The following is a 26,891-nucleotide window of genomic DNA, read 5'->3' as shown; positions in this document are numbered from 1 at the left end:
ATGAAGCTATGCAAAACAAACTGCCTCCCAAGTTCCATGACTCATGGTTCATGTCTTAACAGAAGCAAGGCATCTGAAAAACTAAGTTCTCTGCCAATTTAAATATGCTTCTGCTAAAAAATAAGATGGTTTGTAATAGGCATTAAGAACTTGATAGGGAAAACTGTAAATTGCCAAACAACTATAAGATCACGTATTATATTCAATAGTGTCCTAACTTAATTCTGTCCTTTGAGCTTTTCCTTAATAAAAATGCACTCCATGGATTTTAAGCATGTTACATTAGAACAAAATTATTTCACTAGGATTTTTTCATTTTATATAGTGTCTTGCAAGAAATGGTATACTGTCTGATCGTTTGATTTTGCAAGTAGAAGCAGTTACAGAAAACATTCAAGCCTTATTTTTAGAAAATGCTGCTCCTAGAATTTCAATCCAATGAAGAAAGTAATGTTCTACAGCCAAGTCATCAAATATAATTAAAATCAGGAAGACAAAGTTTTTGTCCTGGTAGCTGAAGTACATACAATATTGATGCAGTATGTACATATGCATGAAGAACATACATATATATTTCAAAGAATCTGTTTTATTGGGTTTGCACTTGGTTTATTTCTCTAGTGCTAGGCACCTCAATTCACCAGGTATACTAAAACAAAAAAACAAACAAAAAAATATCCACAAAGAAATCATAAGCGTTAGAATTGTGAAACAAAAATTAAGGTAAATTTTACATTTAAATGTTTTCCACTAAACACAAATTTACATACTAGAAATATATAATGTTGCACAAAGGTACTGCTCAAATACTTGAAAATAATTACAGCAAGATGAACGTGTATTGTAAAAAACAATTCTTAGAGCAGAAAGGTGGTGTAGAATTAAGTAATTCAGCTGAGGCATAGGAGACTAAGCTTTACCCTCAGTTTGCTCTTTTTTTTAATACATAACCAGGAGCAAGCACATTCTCTCTGACACAGATATTGCATCTGTTTAAGCAAACAAATATAACTTTACAGCAACAATATTTAGTAACAGTGCTTCATAATCTGCAATGTAAATCCTTTAAACTAGGCAGAAGTATCCAAATCATACCTTTGACTATTTTATGACCTTATCCTAGAAATATAATAGATGTGGACAAGAAAAATACTGTGAGACTCTCTGCCCACTCTAAAGAAGATTCAGATATATGTACTCATTATTATGTGTCTGTAGTTTTTAAAAAACTACATACAGGAACCCATAATTTAGTAAAAACAATTAGTAGCTTATTGTTCTAATCACTCATACTGTATGAACTGTTAATTTGCTTGTCTTGCTTGGCTCTAAGACATTTTTAAGGATTTTCCCCTTTAACTACAAAATATGTAAAGTATTTAAAAGTACCAATCATGGTTCCCATTTTATTGAAAAAAACCCACATGTTAGTTATAGACAGTTATTACCTTGAACATGATGATCAGAGTAAATATTCAACCTAGGAATTTGTCATATTTAACCCACTAGAAGGAAAAAATGGACAAACAGATTAAATATCACTTATTTAACTTAATCTTTTTACAGAAAAATCCAAAACCAGCTAGACTTCCTTTTTTTTTTCAAGAATTCACTTAAAATGTGTATTCTGTAATTTAAATTATTTTGTTGCATACAGTCAACATTAAGAATTACTTTTACTGATGACTGAAGCTCTTCTCAAAGTGAGGAATTTTTGGTACTGACATAGCACTTAAATTCTCCAAATACACCATATCATTAGGACTCATTTAAAGAAAAAAAGGATCTGATGTATCATGTCAGCTGAAAGGATTTAAAAGCTCTTAACAAAGCAATGAACTACACTGAAAATCATATTCTATTACAGCCCAAAAAAATCTAGGCAAAACCATTACAACAAGCACTAATTTTGAAAGATACTGAATCTATGACATAGCAAGATGAAAGATTTTAAATACTTCTTTAATTGAAAAAAATTTCACTATACTAAATCTTAGATAGCATTTTTTCATTTCTGTTCAAATTTCCAACATGATTTATCTGTATTTTAGACTAAGATGCCTTTGACCAAGGGAATAGGCACAACAGGAGAAGAACATAGAGCCCTTGGATCAGTTTTATTTCCTATAAGACAGCATATTATTAAATAAACTGACATTTTTCAGATATTGAAGAGTTTCTTCAGGATGTCATTGTTACCTAAAGAAGAATAAATGACAGCATGTTTCTGTTACATACTTCTCAGAAAAATATTGAATTCAAGACAAGTGTGGAAGTGCCTGTGTTGCTTGGGGTAGGGTTTTTTTGGTTGGGTTTTTTAAATTTAATAGCTGTAAAATGATGATATCAGTTTGGTATAGAAACACAGTACACAACCTGAAAGCATGACATCACCTTTCATATTAATTAAAGGAGTCCTGATAAATTTGTACAGTTGATTACAAGATTCTCTTTATTATACAGTGTTAAATGAGTGTTAAGCTGTAATTGTGCTTATAAAGAGTCCAATTTCATTTCAACAGCTGTAAAAAAAACCAAAAAACCCACTAGTTCATAGAACACCAGCTATTTTAGCTTGGTTTAAAGAAAGAAGTCATAATTCACAAAAGAAAGAAAAAAAGAAATAATACATTTTAATTATTTAATATACACTGAATCCCCATCCCCCAGGTTTCTTTTGTTAATTCTGATTGAGTTTCTGATATGTGCAGGTAAACCATAATAAATATAATCTCTTACTTTTAATGAGCAATACAAACTCACTAATTTAAATGACTCATCATGCTTTCAACACCAAAAAACTGTACATAAGTTTCAGATAATCATCTAAAGTATGTGATTCAGAAAGAAAAAAGAAATCAAAGGAAGTCTTAAAAACATCTTAGCTACAGTTTGATCCCATCTCTTACCTTCTCTTTTTTACAATGGCAGCCATATTTTTATGAGTGCATAAAAAGATAATGTCAAATGAAAATGGTTCCAGAAAAATACTAAATAATTACAGCAATGCATGTCCAGTCAGATATTTCCAGTTTTTCAATTAAAAAAATTCCACAGGGCAGGATTTCTTAAATGATTTGCGTTTATTTCCATTCTTCTAAGACTCTGAACGCAGGTTCATTTTGGCAAAGTTTAAAATAACTTAGAAGTCCTCCCTCCTCCTTCCCCCATCACACTAAAAAAACCAAGCATTATTTAAAGGGCAAGAACACTATTAAGAAGAAATAAATTATTTTAATAGTAATGATATTTCAACTTTAAGCATTCTGAAGCTCACTATGAAAACCAAGTACTATTAAGAGTTTCTCAAAAATTCTTCAGGTTCCTTCCTGTATGTATGATTAAAAAAGTGTTCTCTCTAGTTGATGCTCCCATTCACTGTTCAATAAAAGATGACCTGAAAATACCTTGTGATGTTTCTTGTTGCCACAGAAAGGACTCTTCTTCATACAAGGGCAATATCATGCAATATATGAGAAAAAGAAATTTAATAAAAAAAGAATCAAAGCTGAAAGGGCAGAATCAGGCTTAAAGTTGTCTTCAAAACAGTGTATGTACTTTACTATTAAATGAAACATAATAGGTCATAATAGAAAGATTTTAAACTATTTTGATTTTCACTAGTTCCCAATCTCATATTTTTCCTCAGTTTAATAGCAGAGATTGCTCAGTGTCAGTGTATTTACACTCAATGTACTACACTGTTTCTTATTTTAAATTTTTACTCTTTCTGCTTTAGTGTTCCTGACTCAAACAGAAATTGGACTTCCTGACTTTAAAATAGAAAAAAAACAAAAATTTAATTTCAAAGATTAGGTTTTGTGAGAGCAAAGTTTTACCTATATTTTTAATCTACTTTAATATACCAGGCTCTTTTGAGTTTACATTATCCACAGCAGTTAAATAACAGATCATCCTGACTGAACCTAAGAGAAAAAAAAGAAGTTAAAATAAACTGATGTCTTGCTTCAGGAATCACTTCCCAAAATCTTTGTCAATTTTACTTGTTTAAAGTGGCAAAACTAGAGGTAACTGTACGATTCATAGAGTTGACACCACCACTAAAACTACCTAAAATGTAAGTCTTCCAAACTTTGATTTTTGTATCCTCAAATCTAAGACAATGCACAATGATAAATGCAGGAGTGATAAACTTAAGGCATAAAGAAAAATACCAATCACTTGCCCAGTACAGTTTTGTGCTTGTGACAAAAGCATCTAAAATTAGTCTATCACAGCTCAGGACTACAACTGTTACCTTCCTAAGCTTTACTTAGCAGTGTAGGTATATATGTTATACCTATATAAGAGATTCTAAATATGCAATAATTTAAATGTGATTGTAAAGCATTATTTCAGTAGACACTGAGAATTGGTACAGAGTACGTCCTGCATCACCTGGGACTTTGTGTAAAACAGTATTTGCAGAATATTTGGAGATAAATTAAATCAGTCTTGTAAATGCAAGCAATGCACCTCCTCTTCTTATATCACTACAGCCATACTAACATTGTTTCATTAAAAAAAAAAAACAGATATGGTCTTGCCAAATATGTCAGGTCTTATTTTGCTAAACATATATTTGTTGACTATCCGTGTCTTCTCTGAAGTAGCAGTATATTATCCTGAAACAAAAGAAATGTGCAGACTTCATGCCCACCACTATATAACATATTATGTCTAGCTTATATACATGTCAGTATATTCCAAGATTTTCTTGGAAAGGCAATTAAAGTAAATCTGAGTTTATAAAACCATTGGGTCCACTAAGGAACAATTACAGACTTTCACTGATTTGAATGATGATCTTTTCAGACTACACAGTCTGGCTAGATCATATAGAAATACAATAAATGAAAGAAATTTGTGCCAGGTCTTGGGTACAATTGCCGACAATGGCATTCAAAAAATAATAAAAAAAAAATTCTTGTTACCCAAACTAATTTTTAAATTGTTCTTAAGAACACCATGGCATGCCCAGTGATTCCAGAATGCAAATTAAATTCTTAGTTAAGAAACTGGAACTTAAGCATTTTATTTCCTCAGACCTTTGTCTATTTTGTTAACATATTGAATACCTCGTGCAATAAATTTGATTGTAAGACCAAAATCAGTCCAAGATGAAACATGGAATCCAAGTCATTACTGAAATATCCCATTGTGTAGCATGCTAGATAAATACCTTGCTAAGTAGTGAACTGCATCCAAAGTACCAATCTGCAAACTTGAAATCAGAAGTCACATCCTCTTCAGTTCTTCTGTATTTATGAATATTGCTAGACTTCTGAATTTCTGAACCCTCCATCATGATACTCTTATGAAGAATGGAAGACAAGCATAGCTGATCTAGAAGCGTCACCAGATAACTATGAAACTTCTGCTACTCTGTAAACACAATCCTGAAACTCTGTGCTTCACAATTGCATTTTACTTCATTCTCTATTCTCTCATGGATGAATCTCTATGTTAGCTTACTTCTATTTGTCAGGATTATACCACAGAGACAGCCAGTTCATAGCACCACAGGTACCACCGTGATAATGTTAACGCTTCTACAGAGATTCATAAGGAGGTTTCAAATGCCTACAAAATCCTAGGTACGTACAAATGCTTTGGTAAAGGGAAAAGACAAAAAAATACATAGTTAAAAGTTTTAGTAGAACCTATTTAAGCTAATAAAACTTCCTTAAACATGTTCATCAACAAAGCAATTTAAATGTTTATGCCACCTACTTTTGATATGTCCACCATAAATTTCTATTTTTATTCTTTCTCCTCAAAAAACCCCATGAGTAAACTTCATTATCAGATCCAAAGAAAGTAAATTAACAAATTAATTTCTTGAGAATACAATTTCTGTCTCGTTTTCATAAGTCTTGATTTATGTGAACTTAAATTAATAGAGTATTTTCAGACTATATCAGGTACTCAGACAAGTGGTTTGTGTCAGTGGGGACAGTCAACCACATCCATGGATATTCATGGTTATTCACAGAATCTGATAAAATGCTCCATCTAAAATCTGCATCATTCCAGCAGAAAATACTTTCATCCATTTGATCAAATTTGACTAAATACCTATTTTATTTAGCAATACCTTAAAGGATACTTTAGCATTAAAAAAAAAGTGAAGGGCTTTTTTATCAATTAAATACATTCTGCCTTCATTTGCTTTATTCCTGCACCTGGTATTTGCCCATAATTTCATTACTGGGTGCTTTAGTATTGCATAAATACTTTCCATTTTTTATGTTTAAGTAAGAAAAGCCAACCAGCATTCTGTACCCTTAATTTAAATTTTTTATCATTTTGATGGATTGCTTTCTCCTTGTGGCTTAACACCTTTTTTATGCTTTTAGCTGTGTTTTCTTTTTTCCCTCTGGGAAAGTAGCTTTTCTAATTTTCATATTCAAGTCATTCATCCATTAAACTATTTACATGTTTACATTCTTGTATTACTCACATCATAATGAAGACTGGGTTTTTCATTTAGTATGTAAGAGTATTTGTTCAAGATACAAAAACAGTCAGACTTTGTCTTGCACCCTTTTTTTTAATAAAAACCCCTTTTTAAACATTTAAATGTATCCTTGGTGAATGACAGTACTCAAAACTCAGATTAACAGATATACATGTTATTATTTCTCTACCTTCTACAACTTCTAAAAAATAACTGATGTGGTATAATGAAGGTCATAATTTTCAAATTAAAATGAAAAATCTAAGTTGACATGAGTATAAAACAAACCAATTCACATGGAGATTGTAAATCCATTATTCTTGCATACATTGTCACACGCACTGTCATTACATGCACGTCAAAAAAGATAGAAATAAAGTAAAAAAAAATCCCAAGTGACATACAGTATCACTGCTCACCACCAAGCAATGTCCAGCCCCTTCTCCAGCTGTGATTGGCTCCTCCCAAACAACTCTCCTGTGTTTGTGCACTGGGAATAATATTCTAATACATGGAATATCCCTTTGCCAGTTCCCCTGGCCTGGCCCTGCTCCCTTACAGCTATTTGTGTACCATCTCACTATCAGAGCATGGAAAACTGGAAAGTCCTTGACTTAGGATGTAACAAGAAAATCATGAGTGTGTTTTCAACATTACTATCCATATTAAATCTAAAACACAGTATGTTTCAGCTACTACAAAGAGAATTAACTTTGTTCTTGCCAAAACCAAGCAGCTTTGGTTTTTGCTGCAATTCACAAACCATTTTCAATAAGTCAACTACTAGAAGCTGTAAATACACTTACTAAAAGTTTACTCTTATCTGAATCAACATCAATCAGCACAAAGCAACAACGAACAAAATAATGAAAGAGAATACATATTCTGCCCAGTTAAATCAGTATGGAGTCCTGAAAAAAGGCTGGAACAAGATTTCTGAAGAAACTCTAAAAGGTGACACCTTTCTTCCAAAACAGAGGGAACAGAATACAATGAAAGATCGGACCATGACTCTGTGAGCTGTGCAATAGCAGTCTAACTCAGACTGCCTCGGACTCTCGTATAATCCCTTTTTGCCCAGGTCGTGCAATGTCCCAGATGGTACAGCTGGGAAATAATTTCTATATCCACTGTGCATGATGTAAACTCATGTGTTCTTCAGCCACTGTGTAGGCTTGAAATGCGGCTGATTGCATTTGCCTTCTTTGTCAGCAAGGGAAAACAAAAAAACCACAAACTAAACATTATTCTTGGTTAGCACTAGCCCATTGCAGTTTGAAATAACTAGTTGATAAAATGAATGTGCCATAGAAATTATAATTAATAGAATTTTAAATTCTTAATCCCTTTTATTAAAAAAAAAAAAAAAAGGAATCAGTAACATACCTCTTTTTTCTCTGTGAAATTCTTCCAAAAGTTTTTCTTGATTTTTTATCTGTTTAAAGAGAGACTGATGTTCAGTCTCCTTTATCTGTGTCAAGTGCTTGAGCTGTTCTCGGCTCTGCAGCAAGTAGCATCGCAGCTTTTTTTCCTTACTTTCTCTTTCCTTTACCTCCTCACACAGCCACTGAAGCTTAGTCTACATTTAAAACAAAAGGTACAATAAAAAGTAAAGAATTCTAATAAAAATAACAGGACATAAATGTTCACTGACCAAATTATATTTGGAGTCACAGATTACTCATTTGTAGCTATCTGAAAAATAATAATAGAGGGTATTCAGATATATTAAGAGAACATAAGTTGATTTTCAAGAGACCAAAAAGACATATTTTGGTTGATAATTATATGTGAAAAGTGATTTTCTTTAATATTATTTTATTTATTTTAAATCAGAAGCATGAATTTGCTAGGGTAGATATAGAAATTCACATTGAATTAGTGCACACATAGACACCAAGAGATAGGCCTTCCTTTCAGAGTACCTTTTTCTCTCTATTTTATGTTGGCAGAATTTCAGAATATTTCCCCTTTCTAAAAAAGAGACATCAGTCCTTCTAGTCAGCAAGAGTCAATATTTAAGGTTCACTCAGAGGAGAAAAAGATCTCATCGATAAGGTTGTGATCAATTCAGTAAATCTAGAAGTGATGAAATGGATTATGATATGGAAACTTTCACACAGTCTATTTAAAAACAAAAGAAAATAAAAGTGGTATTTTAAGCAGTCATTCATTCTAAACTTCCCTCTAGCAACTAAACAAACTTAGGTTTGCAAAGTATTATTCGGTGCTTTTTGAAAGTTCTTTTTAATAATATGCCAGTGTCACTTTTTCAAATGAAGAAAACACTTCCTCCATAGCATTTCTCCTTTGATTCCAATCTTATCTCTGTTATAGTCTAAGTCTTTCTTGGTCTACAAGTCTTACACAGACCACACACTATGAATAACCTTCTCTTATATGCAAACATTTGCTTCTTTTTTCCTTAAGTCAATTCTCCTGTGGCTTTGACCCTTCTACATGAAGCAAAACCACCAGTTGTCTTCCCCAGTTTGCGATCTATTTTGATAATGAGAATTTTTTTTCTTTTAAAAGATACTGGGTAAGAAGTGTGCTCTATGTGTGAGCTGAGGGAACTGGAGGAAAGCTGTAAAACAAAAGGCAAGATTTATGAGTTACAGTCATCACCTTGAAGATGTTCTCAGTCAAGTGTGTCCCCACATTATAGGATTTGAAAGCTTCAACGGGGAAAGAAAAAAAGAATTCATTTTCCAATAATCCAATCTAATATATTTTAGATTGAATAAATATCAGCCTCATTTAAAATAATATCTAGATTTGTGATAATGCTGTAAGAGAAACTTAACCTGCTGACAACTTTGTTATGCTTCACTGTCTGAAAAAACTTGAAACAGATCTAAAGGCTATCACTGTTCTTACTTCAATGCCTTTTTTTTGGTGAAAATCATATTGATATTTATTTTGCTATAGTGATGTTTATTTCTTGCTAATAGAAGCATTTTGAAAATTACTCTATCAGTTGAAATAACAGTCTGGAAATATCAGAATAATTGCCAAAGGAATGCTTTTGTATTTTTCCTTTTATCCTTGAAGTGCCATTTTAAATGGATGTTCAACTAAATCAGATCCATCTATTCACAGACTCACCTTCTCACTCAGCTGTTAGGGCTGAAAAGGACCTTAAGGATCATCTAGTTCCAACCCCCTGACATGTGTAGGGACACCTCCCACTACACCATCAAATGCTGAGTATTAGCTCACTCAGTGAAACTTCAGGAGGTTTGACTATTACCTTTGTTTCTGCTAACCAGCGATGAGGATCATTCAGTACTGTTGGTGTAAAGGATATCACCTATGAAAAAGCAGGTGACAAAGAAACAGACATAAAATGGGAATTAGGCATAGAAGGAAGAAAGTCTTTTCTGCTTACTGGAAATTCATCAAAGAAATAAATTTCTTATCAAGGAAGATTAAGCCTAGTGGCTTGATTTCTTTCAAGACAAATATTTACCCATCAAATTCCTCCTGCTTACCCAAGTTGCAGTGGCAACTTCTTGAAGTAAAGAGTGAAACTTTTTAGAAACCTTAAGAATACCTGAAGTACTGGGCAGAGGAACAATATTATAAAGGAAGATTCTTACATTAAAAAAAAAATCATACCAGGACCACAAAACTAACTTTTTTTTTCACATTAACTGTCTAGTCAAAAATTCAAATTCAGAACTGGTTTAAGTTGGCCAGTGATAAAAAAACCAAGGAGAATTGTATAAACAGGGATTTGCAAAACCTTATCCAGAAACCAAAAAATCTTCATAAGGTGAGGAACAAGTCAAAGAAGGCATGGCTCGATGATCAGAAATCTGGCAACTACAGCAGATAATAAAAGTTAATTAAAAAAAAGACCTATCTGGAAGGATACAGAGAAGAAAGCTTGTTTGCCAAATATATTTTCTTAGAATTGTCATCTAGTTTTGTTCTGCAACACCTCAATTCCATGTGTAAGTGGAGAAATCCTGTCAATCATGAAAAAAAATCTATTTCAAAAGCAGCCCAGCCCAGTCAAATGACCAGGAGCGTTGCATCTCAGGAAAGTATTCTCTGTTTAGACAGCAAGACAAAAAAAAAAAAAAAAAAAAAAAAAAAAAAAAAAAAAAAAAAAAAAAAAAAGATGTAATCTGAGTGTACTCTGGGTTGTAGCTAAGGCTAAAAAGCCACTAGGTCAAGCACTTGTAAGTGTGGTGACAAGCTGAGTCAGACAGTCCGTTCTCTCTATTCTCAGAAATGTACAATGTTGATTTAACAGGATCAGTCACGTAGAATCATATGGAGGGGGAAGAGTGGTTTCTGTACCTGGCAAGCAAATGAGAATGCTCAGAAGAAAAGCTACAGCGAGACAGGGGTTGCAAGAAAAGTAGTAAAACAGCAAAAAAAAAAGTTACAGCAAGCTACCAGTTTCCTGAAAATTTGAGTATGAGTTTTCTGGGTGCAAGGACCTGCTCCTCAAAAGAGGAGGTTATAAACTCTTTTCATTTTCAGTATTCAGTTCTCTACATAAAAAACAAAAGCACCCAAGTGATTTTTTTAACAAAAAATTTCTTCCATTTTCTCCCAGTTTTAAAAGCATTTTAGGTCCTTCTTAAAGATTTCCCAATTCTAGGAACATGGCCTACGAAAACATATCTCAAAATTTTGGCTAATAAAAGGTCCTTTCACACAAGCAAAAGGAGAACTGTTCCTCAAAAAAGAAAAAAAAGAAAGCAGAACCACTTAATCCACGGACACTCCTTCATAGTACCCCATTCTAATACACAGCACTGTCCCTCTGTACCAGCTAAATAGCCATAGTTCTATTAGAATGATTATCTATGCAATAGTGAAAACAATGCATACAAGTTCCACTACAAACTTGCATCAAGGAAAGAACAAAACCTGCAGCATACTTAAAACTTAGAATTACTTTGAATTTCTCCATGGAGTCTCGAGAAAAGATTTCACAAGCAGCATCAATTTCACTTCCTATCATGGAGAGGATGGATTGCTGTTCCATTTCTAATTGACGCAGCTGATCTTTAAACTGCAGTCTGGCCTCACTCATCTTTCTCAAATGATCTTCATTGCTGATCTGTTTTTCCTGGAGTGAAAAAGGAAAAACAAAACAAAGATAAATAATTGCATTAATAATATATGTCATCAGCCATGTATCATTCAATCTTATAACCAGACCATACTCAGTCATGCTAAGTTCAACTTCTTGCCATGGAAAAATAATACCTTCTAATAGCACTTGTAAGTTCCTCCCTTGGTTCTCCTTATTATCCAGTAAATCAGTTAAGAAGAAACTGCTACCAAATCCAAATTCAACAATCATAAAGCCTATTTTCAAAGTCAAAAATAGGTGCTCTATTACAAATCTTCTCATGAGTAGAAAAAGAGCCCAGTGTAAATACTCCCATTATTATCTTTTGCCCTGAATCTGTTCTAGGCATCTAATCTCTATCGTCAGAAAAGAGATCCCAGAAGGAAAGTTTTATTGGCAGTCAGTGTGCCCTCAAAGGAAAACTACACAAAGAATATCTCACAGGAGAGCGAGTGGCACTGAAGTATTTCATGTTATCAGCTAATGTGAGAAAGTTGATTTAATATGTTACATATGTTTTTAAAATTCAGATTCTCTTATTTTGTATCTATGATACAGCCGCCATAAAACCAAACAAAACTGCTGCTAGGTTACACAAAGTACTGAATTATGCATCATAAATAATATAGAAAAACCTATCCTGTGAGACTAAATGAAACTAAAACACACCTGTCTGGTGCTGAGATCAGAAGGATGTAATGCAGCAAAGGGCAAACACTTTAACAGGCAAATTCCAGTGTGTGCGACTTGCACCAAGAACGGAAAGAACAGCAAGGATTTCAAAAATTTATTAATTGTGGACCTCCACAATGACAAGGTACAACTGTTTGAAGTCTATTTGCTGGAAATCTTCATACACTGCTCTTATGAGACACCAGTGCAGAGTTAAGTGACATCTAACAACCAAGTTCCATGAATAGGATATATATGGAATCATAGAATCATTTATGTTGGAAAAGAACTCAGTTATCAGAGTCCAACTAAAAACCCCATACTGCCAAGTCCATCACTAAACCATATCCCTGAACACCACATGTACATGTCTTTTGAACACCTCCAGGGGTGGTGACTCAACCACTTCCCTAAGCAGCCTGTTCCAATGCATGAATAATTTTTTCCTAATATCCAATCTAAATCTCCCCAGACACAGCTTAAGGCTATTTGATCTTGTCCTATCACTTGCTAATTGGGAGACAAGATCAACACCCACCTTGCTACCTCCTTTCTGGAGGTTGTATACATATATACGTATAGGTGTTTATTTCTACTAGCAAAACAGGTGTTTTTAATGTAGGTGGCCTACAAATGTGAAACACCAATATTTGATAAGCAGTCTGATTTTTTCACTCAATTAATACAAAAATACTTGGGACAGTAGTTATTTTAAACTGAAGAAATCATAAGATGTTTTTAAGATGCACAGCTTCGAGTATTTCTGTACTATAAAGATGGGAATTGAAATATGGGAGTTGAAATAACAGTTTTGACTAGTATTCTGAAAGCAATAAGATTGCACTGTATATATTTACAGTATCTGTATTGTTATATCACTGTTCACTGAATGCAGTCTATCACATGTCAAAGTTCATTCCCACAGACCATGACTAAAACAGAACACATAACTTTATTATTTTTATTTCTTATTTGCTTGATTTTCTGAATATGCCAACATTCCTTATCATTCTACATCCAGAGCCTACAGGAGAAAAGAAGTCACTAATGACTCGGAAGTGCACAGAAGGAAAAGGAAAGAAACCAACCATTTTACCATTATGCTCTGCTCCTTCACCTTTCATGAAAAAAAAAAAAAACTAAGCTAGCTGTAATACCTATGCCCCTTTGAATTAGTATTTGCATTAAGAACAGAATATTAAAAGTGTAAAAAGCATGGGAAAAAAAAAAAAGAAAGTACTCTGTAACACAATAAGCTTTTGCTGTGTTTCCACAACTGTATGCTAGTAGGAGATTTATCAAGAGGTAGTACTATTTCCCCCATCCTAACATCCGTTTTGACAATCCACAAAACCAAAACAGCAAATATTCTCTTAAGTTAACCATTAATGCAAGCTAATAGAATCTCCATCTACCTTTACCTTCAAAAGTTGAGATCATAGAATTGCATGCTTAAAACCTTCTCTGATCTTTTTCAATTTAGATATAAAAGATGATTTTGATGTAAAAAGAATGTCTTCCCAATATTAGGTAAGGTTGGAGCTAATACACAACAGATTACAGAAGCCCACGTACATTCCTATAAAGACATTTTCTTAATAATAGATATTACACAACTAAAATGCCAACATTGAAAAAACATATTTTTGAATTTTCATTTCAAGTATTTTTTACTAGTCTGACAAGTTGAGCTTTTAAACCACTTCCTGATAGTTTAGCAAGCTAAAGAAATGCCAGATTTAACATTTTTCTAACTCTATATTATAAAAGAAAACTCCAAAAAACCAAAAATCCTCCACCTCAACATTAGTTAGAATTTCTTTTACTATGCTTACATTACATATCTACTTCAAATTATCTCTAAATTATTCATAGCTCCACTGCATCTTGAAGAAAAATATGAAGAAAACTAGAAGTGCTTGATTAAACATTTGTTAGTTACCTATATTAGAGATCAGACAAGCAACAGGATTTGTATTTATAGCCCTAAGTAATATTAGCAAATCTTTGGAGAGATATAGTTCATAATCCAGCCAAAGCATTTTTGTCTTCTTTCATTCAAAAAGAAACCATGTACTATTGCATGACTGGGTGTATTCTTTAATACACACATGCTGGGCTTTTTTAGGGTCACCATCTATTTCTATAATCCATTATTTATTTTAGGTATTTATCAGCAGAGAAACAAATCATGGTTAAAATCAGTTAATTTTACCTTTTTCTCCAGTTCTTGTTTCACAAACTCACATTTCCGTTTTAGTTTTATATTTTCTTCCTCATTTTGGATTAATTCTTCTGTCAATTTATCACTCTCAACTTTTATTTTTTCCAGTTGTCGACACTGAGCCTTGGTTATGTTTTTCTCTTCTAAAAGTTCCATCTAATGGTAAAGGGAAAAAAGATTACAAAGTCACTGTATGGGTTATTTTAAAACACACCTAAACTCTAAAGTTTTAAATCAGTGGAACACTATTGCCAAATGATAAACATAAAAAATTAATTTAAAATTCTACTAAGTGCAATTACTTATCTGAACATGGAAAACATGCATCACAGAACCACACAGTGGTTTAAAGCAGAAAAATAGAAGTCTCAGGTTCTCCATTTCAGCTCTGCTACACTCATCAGCTTACATCATCCTGAGAAACCTAGTATTTATGCAGCTTTTCCATTACTAAAATAATTTAGTATGGAATCAGAAAGTCTAAAAACTCATTTAATTTCAGGAACCAATGCTAAATTTATATCTGCAATGAAACAACAGCAAAGATTTAGTATTTTTAAGTTCTAGATTTGTGTGGGTTTAGTGCTATTACTTTGTACGATTAATGCTACTGATGAAACTTTGCAGAGAAAAATGAAAAAATGTAAGGATCTAGAAAGCCCCAAAACAATGAGTAAATAATGTATATTTGTTTCCAGTGAAAAAAAAACTGACTGAAAATGAAAGATTTGAGAAATGCTCTACAATATTTAGAAAACTTAAAAAAATGCAACAAAGAAGCAAATTAACACACACATTGCTCAAAACCAGTTTCTTATTAGATGAAGTGTGGGATGCATTTAAACACAAAAATAAACTTATGAAGTAAATTTCTTTCTGAGGAAAAGCAAAAATTCTATTTCCCAATTACACTATAAATATAACTTCCATGAGGAAGAAGGGTAAGGAGAGAAGTTTTATGAATTAATTTAGACACTAGATCTAGACAGTAATTTAGAGACTAAACAGATTACAAAAATTCTTCCAAAGAATAATTTCAGAAAAATCTTTGGCATCTACAGTCTACAAAGACTAAAGATCAGAAAAACAAGCCTGCAATGCCCAAAACATTTTCTGTGAGTATGCTTATAGAAATCAACTTTTCAGTTCCTACTAAAGGTAATTGCATTCTAATACCTATGCAGATGGAGACAATCCAAGAAAAAAATCCCTCACCTATATTACCCTTGAGATACAGAAGAGAAAGTTATTACTTATTAATTTCCAGTATGGACAAGGTAGATATGACTATAATTTAATTCATCTTTATTGAACCCAATTTCAACACTTAATAATCTTCAGGAAAAAATGGATGGCGCAATTGGAAAATGTTTAGAAAACAATTTAAAAAGAAATATAGACAATTTAATATGTATATATACGTAGCTCTGTATAAGCTTAGATTAAAGATTAATACTTCAAAGACATCCATACTGTCAGGCAGCAGGAAATTTTGTATGTCATCATTCTAAGAAAACAAGCATGTTTTTAAAGAAAATGAGGGTATGTATTAAAATTAGGCAACAGATCCAGAGTTTCTGAGCACAAAGCCAAATGGGGATCACTAAGCAAACCACTTGAATTCCTATGCCTAGTGTATCAATCCTTTTAAAAACCAAATAAGACATGATAGAGGCATTGATTTGGATTCATTTAGGATGTTCTAGCAGAAACCAAATTAAAAGTTTAAGCATCAGAATCTCAGTAATGAAACATTAAGATCCTCCTTAACACTGGTATCTTAAAAAACTCTATGTTCTTCTTCAGTTCTCTTGCATCATACAATATTCCTTTGGTACCCTTCCTACTACCACAAAAACTCCTTAACTACTTAATAATTTTTCAATCCAGTGCTACACTCCAGAAAATTAAGCAAAAGTGGGGCAGAAAGTACCATACAGAGGAGGCAAGAGAGGAGAGAACAACTAAAATCGAAAGTCACTTCTTTTTACAATCTATGCAGAAGTTAGTTCTCTAAACAAAGGACTCTCTACCCTTGATTTCCTGAAAGTAACTCATAAATGCACCCTCTTTTAAGTTTAAGGCTTTGGATTCTACAAATATATTAAATTTCCCTTCAGTCCTCAAGTCTCTCTCAACCGACCTTTATTTTTAAAGCTTTAACTATCATTGGACAGGATATGTATACTCCTTTCCAAAAATAGTTACAAAGGTTGGACACAGCTGAGGCATAAATAAGGTCAATTATTACTGTAAAAGACAGCTGGTTGCTAGACACAAAATCTTAGCTGCTTGAAAAAAAAAAAGGTTAAAAAACCCCAACTTTTTTCTGTGATTTCCCTAAACACTACTCTAACACCAAAAATACTTAAAAAAAGAAAAAAAGAAAAAAAAAAGATAATATGTATGTTAAGTTTACCTTACTTTGGAAGAAAAGTATGTCCATAAAATTGAAATCCAAATGCAATGTAATGATGAGTTCAGACAAAAAGTAACCAAAACACCTGCAGGATGACATGTTCTCATCAGATCTTCCTAGATATGCTTATGATTTTCTATTTTGTTTCACTTACATTTTCTCAATCAAGAGACTCTTGTGCATTATCATTTTGTATACTTCCAAAAAATTTGTCTACCCTAATATCTTAGAAAATCCATCTCCCTCAAACCTTCTGCTCTTAAAAAATATATTTTGATTTAGGATTCTGGGGAAGTCATGGAATTGTAAATGAAATATGAAAGTGAATTTTTTAATACTCTGTTTAGGTTCAACAATCAGTAAAAATAAAAAGGTCCTAACTGTAGGATTTGCTGTTTCATAGAAAAACACAGTCACGATCAACTTATTTTTTCTTATTAGCATCCAGAATACACTTTCCTTCTCTCTACTTGATATCAAATGTACACTCTTAATTTCAAATTCATTACCAAAAAAAAACCACTTTTGGACAGACCACTTAAATAATGATATACACACTAAAAATTAAGTCTCCAATGTTAAGTACTGCTGTCAAAATATTTGATTTTAATGATCCTTCTACTAACAAGCACCTAGGGGTTTTTTATTGCTATCTTCACTTAAAAGTTTCTATGTTACCAACTGCTTAAGAATTATTATCAAGTCACAAATGATACATTACATAATTAAATACTAGTCCCAATGCAGATCCCTGAGAGACACCATTCATATTGCTGTACATCAGGACTTCATCTGGACTCTGAGCCACTGACCACAACCTTCTGAATGTGACCATTCAGCCAATCTATTATCTAACAGTCCACCTATCAAATCCGTCTCTCTCCAATTTAGAGAGAAAGATGTTGTGGGGCACTGTGTCAAACACGTTACAGATAAATGACATCTGTAGCCCTTCCCTTGTCCCCTGATGTAGTCACTCCAGCAGAGAAGGCCACTGCATTGCTCAGACAGGACTTGCCCTTGGTGAAGCTGTGCTGGCCATCCCAAATCACCTCCCTGTCCTCCCTGTGGCTTAGTGTAGCTTCTAAAAGGTTCTGTTCCATGATCTTTCCAGGAAGAGAGAAGGCTGACAGGTCAGTAGCTCCCACAGACCTCCTTTCTACCCTTTTAAAAGATGGTGTCCTGGGGTGACTGTATGGTACAATGCTTCCCCCTTTCCAGTCACCTGGGACTTCACCTACCTGCCATATTAAAACATTACAGCATCATACATTTCCTTTTATTTTGATCATATCTATTTTACTATTTTTAAACTAAGATTTTGATCTAAAACTGATACTATAACACTTTTACCCTGAACTTTAAAATTTTACAATGGCCTGCAATAACATGTGTGTTAAGTGCTTTAAAGCCCATGCTTTATTATCTTCATCCTTCAATGGCAGGGGCTGTGTGTGGGGTGTGTGGGAGGAGGGGGGAAATCTGACATTGGAATTCTTCCCAGTAAGTACCTTTAACATTCTAATCTGAGCCTCTGCATTATCTTTTTCTTGTTTAAGGAGTTTTGTGAGTTCTTGAATATTTTGTTCATGTTTGATTTTCACATTTTGTAACTCTGATCTAAGATCTGCCAACTCCTGTTGGTGAGTTTCTCTTTCCATCTTCAGCTGCCTGTTAGCTGAAATCATCTCTTCATTACTAGATTCCTGCTGCTTCTGGAGGTCTGAGAGGCTCTTAAGTAATTCCTTTTTGGCTTTCTCCTCTTCTGCAATTCTGTTTGTTAGTTCCACACGTACGGCACTTAAATTTTTTACATCTGCTTGCATTTCTAGGAGTCTTTCTTGGTCTTTTTTATGAAACAAGTTAATAGTTGCAAGTTCTGTCTTCAAGTGTTCCTTCTCAGCTTCCATCTGATTTTGTAGAAAGACTTGCTTTTTCAACTCATTCTCCAATTTTTTTACAGTACCTTGAACTTCTTTGATCTCTTCTTCAAGAGATACCTGGTGTGACTCCATTTCATTCAGTTTTACCTCTTTACAGTGGAGGAGTTCTTCCTGCTGGGCTCTCTTTGTAAGCACATCATTCAGCTCTTTCCGTAGGTTTTCTATTTGGTTTATGGCTGAGAGAAGCTGACTTTTGAGATCATCTTTTTCTTTAAGGGCCTAGGAAAGAAAAAAAGAATCCATTCTAATCTAAAGTAATTAAAGACAATTGTTGGAAGGATGTCCTTAGACATCAGGAATGCCTATGGAACAATTAACATATGTATGTGAAAATATAAAATTTTTGCTTGCTACAAATACAGTTCAAATGTACTCAGTGGTTCTTTAAATTTACACACTTTAGATCATGTGCAATCTTAAACTCAGACTTGTCCTTAAATTACATAGCTTTCCAAATAGGGATAGTTCTGGTTAATTTTTTTCTTTGCTTCTCATACTCTCTCTTTGCAGACTGAGAAGTGTTTCTTTATTGGTTCCTCCAGAAAACAAGATGAACAAAAATGAGGTAATAGAGTAATGCAGCAGCATACAGGGATGACTACTGGACATATATAGCCTATCTACAGTCCATTCCATATGCTGACTTATTTTGTTTATTTTCCAAAATATTACACAGAAAGTATACCAACTTTAACTTATTTTTGAAATTATGCCCTGTAGATGAATTAGTAGCAGTTAAAAGCTTGGTTCATTTATGCATCAAAGCCAAGAAACAACAATATCATCTCCCAAATAAAAATCAATCAAATGTAATAAAAATTACACTGTTTTGCCAGAATCTTCAGGGATTGGGTGTTTTTTCCAACACTGATATATTTAATGTTAAAATTAGCACAGAATCACAGAGTGTGTAAGCTTGAAAGGACCACAGTGGGTCATCAGGTCCAACCTCCCTGCTCAAGCAGACTTATCCTAGAACACAGGCACAGGATTGCATCCAGATGGTTCTTGAATATCTTCACTGAAGGAAACTATGCAACCCATCTGAGCAATCTGTTCCAATCTTTAAACTGACTTAATAAATTTTATACTAAATTTTACTGAGCATTTTCACCAATTCCACAAGCAACACATACTTCTTATGGATACAGCAAAATTACTTGAAACAATCCACAACAAAAAGGCAATTAGGGTTAAAAGTGTGCAGTTAAAAATAAAACAATTTGCAATTACATCAAGAATAAGAAACACAAAGCAAAATACAAATATAATAAATTGAGGACACGGACTGATGATCATCATGGGTTTTTCCAGGAAAAAAAACTACCAAACAAAATGACCCTCCTAAACCTATCTTGTAATTCTACTGGAAGAATTTGGCTTAAAAAACCCAAAAACCAAACAAAAACAAAACTCAGTATAATTTCAAACTACAACCCATAAGTTACTTGCTTTAAGCATGTTTTCTACATTACGTACTTTAAAGAACATATGTTTCAAAAGATGTCAGAAACTCCACTGTCAAACAACATTAAGGACAACCGCATGGGCAAAACTTCAACCAAATTATCCCAATAACTCCAAAAGAACGAAACCTAAACAATCTTTCTACAGCGCATCCGTTGTCTGCCAATATTTCAAAAATCTCAAAATTGCAAGCTATGATTGCAACCCAATTTTGAAAATTTTCCATCAACCCTTTGAAGTCTTCTAACGGAAATCAAAGACAACAAAGTGCCATTTCTTCCTTTATTGTTTTTACAGATTTTTGTCTCGGATGTTAATTGTCTGCATTTCAAAGCTAGTTACATTATGTTCATCTAGTTACCTTAAGTTTATACTAAATGCTGCATCTGGATTGATTATATCCCCATAAGTAAACTGTTTCCAACTTTATATCAAGAACATTAAACATTGTTTCTTTTTTCTCTTTCACAATGACACACAGTTTATTTGATCTTCCATATCTTAAAATAAAGAAACTTTCTTCAGCAGTGACAATTACCTCAAACTTGTTGGCAGGATGGTCACAACTTTAAAAGTAAGAACAAATGACAGCATTTCTTAAATGGAGCTTAAGCCTAAGTTTAACCACTGCATTTAGCATGTGAATATACTTGCCACATAAAAAGAGGTAAAATCCATATCAAGGAATCTTACATAACAAAGAAAATTTCAATGTGGACAGTGTTATCAAGTGCCTCTACAAAGACCAGCCTACGTGTTTACATGAACAGTGTTTCCAGAACCTTTATAGGATCTACTGCTTCTTATTCACAATTTGTCTCTATTTTTGCTTCTTATTTGTCCATTTTATAGACATCCATGATTTTGAAATTATTTAGGTTTTCTTCCTTTCCTTACAACCTCCATTTTCTTAGGCAAGAGTGACCAACTTCTTAAATGTTTGAGAATCTTACTTTCCCAGACAAGCGCTAGGGCTAACAAATACAAGATTACTATAGAATGAATTGTTGGAGCATGAATAGAGGAAATAATAATAAAAAGCAAGGAATATGATAGGCAATAGGAGAGAAATAGCAACACCAGGAATCATAGTTTAGATTTGCTAGAGTTTATTAATTTCAACTCGGTAACAGCCCCATTGTGACTTCTCCTTTGCTTTGACCATGCTTGTATACATGTACCAATCTCAGAAGAGATCATTGGATCAGAAGCGACACAGGATTAATAGACATCCCATACTGCATCCCATTTAGCCCTTGAAAAACTCAATCTTTGAGCAAGACAAAGCAGAGGATGGAGCCATCTCAAGCCCATCACATTCAGTAATTTAAACTGGATGGATGCCATGAGAAAATACGTGAAAAGAGGGTATAGCACTGTAAAACAAAAGCCATACAATATGATAGACTTCACCAGCAGAGCATGTAAGTTAAGATAAAAGCTCACAGCACAGAATTAAGCACTATATCAGCCACTATGGAAACAAGCAACTTTTGACCCAGCCACTGGAAAATACAGACCCACAGACTCATTGCCAAAAAATGGTGGTTTCTACCATTATTCCGATACAGGATGATAAACATTAGCATTGATGTGAGTGCCTGTCTTTAAAACAGTGTCAGCAGCTGAACAAATAAAGGAATTCTTCTAAGTCAAAAACCAAAAAACCTATATTTTTTCCTGAGAAACTCTAGAGGAGGAAAAAGAGAGGAATAAGTGGTCTGCCATACTGAAGAAAGACAAACAAAAAAGCCCAGAAATGTTACACAATCAATTTTCAAATTGATTTTTTAAAGAAAAAGTTCTGAAAATTATACAGCAGAGGTCCAGAACTTAAAGCAGAAAACAGTTTAAGTCACAGTTTGCATAAATAAACTCCTTCTCTTAATTTTTAATAGAAAGGGAAAGGGTAAAAAAAAAATCCACCAATCTTACCTGACTATTCTTGTCCATCAGTTCACTGATTGTTTGATTTTGCTTTTCAACTTCACGATCCAGTTTCTTACATTTCAATTTCCATTGGCGGATGGCTTCCTGGGCTCTCACCTTCAAATCTTCTCTTTTTTTCTCAATCTCCAGCCTGAGTGCCTCTGAGTGCTTGAATTCAGTGAGATACCGTTCTGCTTCCTTTGTACTCTCTTCAACTTGTTGAGCTAACTCAGCAGACTGGAGTTCAGTTTGTCTACGTCCACTCTCACAAGCCTTGTAGCAATTCTGTATCTCCTTTAGCTGGTCCAGCATTTTTTCCTGCTGTTTCTCCTTGTTTTCCAGGTCAGATGTTAACACCTGGAATCATTGTAGCAAAATACAAATATTCTCTAAGGATATGCAGTATGAAACTTTATCAAAGAATATACAGCAACATTAAATCACATTTTTATTAAATAAGAACAGCATAAAAGATCTTCTTGACTATCAAGGAAAGTCCTGCTAGCCCAGAGACTCTCTCCCTCTGCAATGGTAAAGAGTTCCAACACAAGACATAAAATACAGTCTACTCAATTCTTTCTGCATTTGCTCCTCTTCTGGTTGTTCTTGTTATTTTTCTGTATTGTAGGTTTGAGATCAATCATTGGCCATATATTACACACTACACAAATAAGAAATAAACCAAATAATAAGATATAAGGAGATTAATGTAAACAGGTGAGAGGAAAAGGAGAAGTGGAAAGGACAAAACAGCATTCACCACAACAACTGGAATTTATAGTTTATGAGCTAGATGTTACCCAGTTTTATGCTCGTTGCCTTTATGAAAACAATGTGCTAAATAAAGTAATATTTGGTAGCACTGAATACAAAGAGAATACAGCAGCTTGGTAAATGCTTCTAGAACGAGGTGCAAAGATGTTTGAAAATGTAGGAGGCATATATAATCCTTTCAAAAATGAATTAAATTGAAAACACACCTTTTAAAAATAAAAGATGCTGCATTTCTCAAATAATTTCTCCGAACAGTCTCATAAGAAACTCGGGAATAATAGTGTCCATACACCTTCTGGAAGGACATGCTCAGAAATCAGTTTTTGAAGGTACACTAACAGAATTGTATTTTACTGAGATCATCATGCAGAAATTCACAGTAGTATTCTGCATTTTGGGCCTATTTAGACTGCTTTCATACCATTCAGCCTTTTCATTAATGAAAGATAAATTTGATAGACCTGATCTATAGCCAGTCAAACATATTACCAAGCCTCAGGGAACTAAAATACTTTAAAGATTATTAGATTTCAGAATGACTGAAAAAAACCTGTGGATGTAGCCTGAAATAAATGGACTGCAATTCAGAATGGACAAGGGAAAAGTATTTTATCTATGAAAGAACAGGCAACTTTACAGATGGATATAGAATGACTATTTAGACAAAGGTGCTTCCACAAGGTAGGGGGAAGGAGCGAGACTTGGATTTGTTGGTAAGGGCTCTCTCCTTGTCAGATTGTTAGTTTGGGGTTTTTTTGTTCCTTCCAAACCAGGCCAACACCTCCTGGGAGGCAGTAAATTGCACCAATCTCTCAGGATAGTATTTGCTGTGCTAAAAAAGATAACCAAAATAAGTTCATAAGCTACAACTAGCAAAATTTTAATCAAAACAAGCTTAATTTCCAATGAAAACATATTACAATACTTATTTAAAGAACAAGATTTAAATTGAGTAGAGCAGAAGTTAAAAATGGCCTCATAAAATACAATCAGATATTACATTTACTGTTCACAGATTTTCTAAAATGGATCATCATTTTTTCAGTCACGTGATTACATATGCTATTACCACTTCCTATTTCATGTCTTTCTGGAGACACCATAGAGGATGTCAGACTAAATTGATGTAGTACTCAAAGCTGCACCATTAAAAAATAGTTATTTATATATAATTTCCCCAGAGTACACACTTCATTAACAAAACTACCGCTCTCAAAAACTTTTTAATGAATTATGAGTCTAATCTTAAACACAGAAAATAATGTTCAATTAACTGTAAACACATCTCTTATTGTGTAGAAGTAAATCAACCTCCAATTTATTGATTTACAGTATAATAAAAAAGAGGAACATTTGTTTTAGACATTTTCCTTGAAGCACAACTAATTTATGAACACAAATTATTTGCATGAGGAGGAAAATTGGATTTTGACATACATGTACCATTATAAAGTGATTTTTAATATTTTGTTTTTACAATATGTGTAATTAAGATAAACCTTAGCAAAGAGTTTGCACTTTGCTTAAGAGTTAAGCCAGCACAGACCCAACAGTTGAAATCAGGTGGAAAACAGCATCATAACAAGTCAACATTTCATGAAGACAACCCTGTAAAGCAAGAGGATAGAAAAAGTATCTCCACACTCAGTTTCTACATCAAAACAGGAGTCCCAAATGTACTGATCTGTACTTCTGAATTCCTAGTTACATACAATAAATGTGTATTTCTGTGTTACTATGGGTGCAGTTCAAAATTCTTTCTGATCTATAAAGGCTTGCGCTGCTGGCATTTAATTGGCTAATAGCTTCATTTGTAGAAGAAAAAGTAAAAGTAAATTTTAGTGAGAATATGAATCAATATTTATAAGACTGAAATACTTATATTACTGAAGCATTCTAATATTAATAACAAAACAATAATTTTACCTCAGAAAAACTGAAATATTTTAACAAACTGACTGCTGTACCGGACAATACCATAAGAATACTAACATCAAATTCAGATGAAGAGTAATTAGTAAATCAAACACGTTCCTAGGCACAAGAGTCTAAAACCACTTATGGAGAAAGTAGGGTATTGCATCTTTATAATTTGTGGACTTTGTTTATTTCTTAGTCATAATACTTAAATCTTAATAGTTAGTCATATCAGCCCCTTATCTATTTGGCTTCATGCAGAAAAATGTATTTAAGATAGCTGTAAACATTTGGAAGATCTCAACTGCACCCTTATGGAAACTAAAGCAGCTGAAATAAATATTAAATTTAAAAATTAATTTAAGATTGAACACACTTCTAAGTATGAGCTTAAGAATATGTTTTAACCTTTTTCATCCCCTCCATTTTACATCACACTGTGATTTTATGGCAACTGTTGGAGGCTAAATGTACAACACACACAACTCAGATTGTTGCAAACAATGACATTTGAATAAATCAAAAGAAATTTCTAGTATCATATGTACATCAGAGGCAAGTTAGATTCTCCCCACTAAACAAAGATAAATCACACCCAAGTCAAACATGACTGGTCACTTCCAACTGGGAATCAGACTATCTGATAGGAGCAGCTGTTAGAACAGGCTTGACAAAATGCTTTGTTAGTACACAAGTTTAGAAATTCACATCCTTGCATTCCTTGATGTCTCGCTAAAAGAAAAACACACTAGCTATTTTCCTGTTACTGCCCCTGTAGGAGAAAGGCAGTGGGAAGCAGATAAGAAGTACAAAGTATTTTCTGTTGAGAAAATGAGGGAAGTCAAAGATTTCTAAGTCAGAGAAATGACAATGACCCCAACTGAGCACTATTGCATGAGTATTTTCAGGGCAGGAAATTAGTATTATAAAATCATTCTGACCCTTAAGAAAGCATGTTCTACAAGCAGAAGTTTAAAATAATTGGTTTTATGTGGGTTCTTACCCCATTAATTCCTGTCACCAAAGTAATTAGTTTCTCAGGCACAACAAAACAAAAACCCAGAATGTTTTCAGTTAGTCATGGGTTTTATTGACCAGCTAGAATACAAATGCTGATGGACACCAGGAAATGAGTTTTGCTCATCTTACCCTCTACAGAAACATTTTAGGTCTTTTTAAACCTATTCAATGACTGAATTTCATAAAGCATTTAGCAACTTATTTTGTGAAGGCTATTTTTTTCCAAATGTAATTTGATGTATTAGTTTGATTTAAATCAGCAGAGAAGCTGACAAGGTAAAGGAGCAACCAAAGTAAACTGAAGAGTATAGTTCTTTAAATCTATGAAGACAAAAAATAAAATAATACATTTGAATTTCCAAAGTGATGCAATACCATTTCATAGATAAGTACCTTCATTAAGAAAATAAATACAAAATCTCTTGTTTACAGAATGCCAAAATACAGCAGAACAAAAAGCAAAATCCTTGACTACTGAAATAATACACATGGTTTTGCAAATAAACTCTTTTCTCCTGACAGTCACAGAAGACAGAAGAAAACTGTTAGTGTTCAGGCATTCTACTATCAATGACAAATCTAGACAAGAACAAGAAATTCAGCAATTTCCCAACTTAAATAAGAATGCTACTGCCTACTTAGATCTCATTTTATGGTCAACGTCTTCTAACTAAAATTCCAGTACAAAAGGCTGCTCTTATCCTTCTCATAGAGAATCACATTAAACATTATTATATGCTTACCATAAAGACTACTATTACTTATGATAATATTACTATATTGCATTTAATGACTAAAAAAAGGAAAGTTGTGACCTACTTTTGTTACTCTACTACACTCCCTCAGAGAACAAGGTATCTCAACATTTAAAGCTGAACTTCAGTTCTGAGGAATGATGGAATGGGGAATAAGAAAGTAAGTACTACCTTATAAAAGTAGTTCCAAAAACCATTATTAACAGTAAGTGC

The 26,891-nt window shown here is 33.4% G+C and overlaps 1 protein-coding gene across 12 annotated transcripts in view; it reads right to left on the bottom strand.

Moving 5' to 3' along the window:
• Positions 1-26,891, bottom strand: part of CEP128 (centrosomal protein 128) — a 212,053-nt gene that overhangs the window by 157,366 nt on the left and 27,796 nt on the right. For 8 of the 12 annotated variants that reach the window (XR_010999880.1, XR_010999881.1, XR_010999879.1 and 5 more), the window contains exons 14-19: positions 22,219-22,569; positions 18,385-19,035; positions 14,446-14,610; positions 11,379-11,552; positions 9,714-9,773; positions 7,847-8,039 (exon numbers count right to left, since the gene is read on the bottom strand). Coding sequence is in view for 8 of the 12 variants with exons in the window: in XM_068192686.1 (XP_068048787.1) it covers positions 7,847-8,039; positions 9,714-9,773; positions 11,379-11,552; positions 14,446-14,610; positions 18,385-19,035; positions 22,219-22,569 (1,594 nt within the window). In the remaining 4 variants the exon portion in view is untranslated. Of the gene's footprint in view, positions 1-2,909; positions 3,441-5,182; positions 5,218-6,900; positions 7,661-7,846; positions 8,040-9,713; positions 9,774-11,378; positions 11,553-14,445; positions 14,611-18,384; positions 19,036-22,218; positions 22,570-26,891 lie in introns of those variants that run through there. The other 4 variants (XM_068192688.1, XR_010999883.1, XM_068192690.1 and 1 more) reach the window with 4 other exon arrangements.

Source organism: Anomalospiza imberbis, chromosome 6, assembly GCF_031753505.1.
Source record: "Anomalospiza imberbis isolate Cuckoo-Finch-1a 21T00152 chromosome 6, ASM3175350v1, whole genome shotgun sequence".
Lineage (NCBI taxonomy): Eukaryota > Metazoa > Chordata > Aves > Passeriformes > Viduidae > Anomalospiza > Anomalospiza imberbis.
The sequence above is the reverse complement of the archived record's forward strand: the minus strand, read 5'-3'. Positions and strand labels throughout refer to the sequence as shown.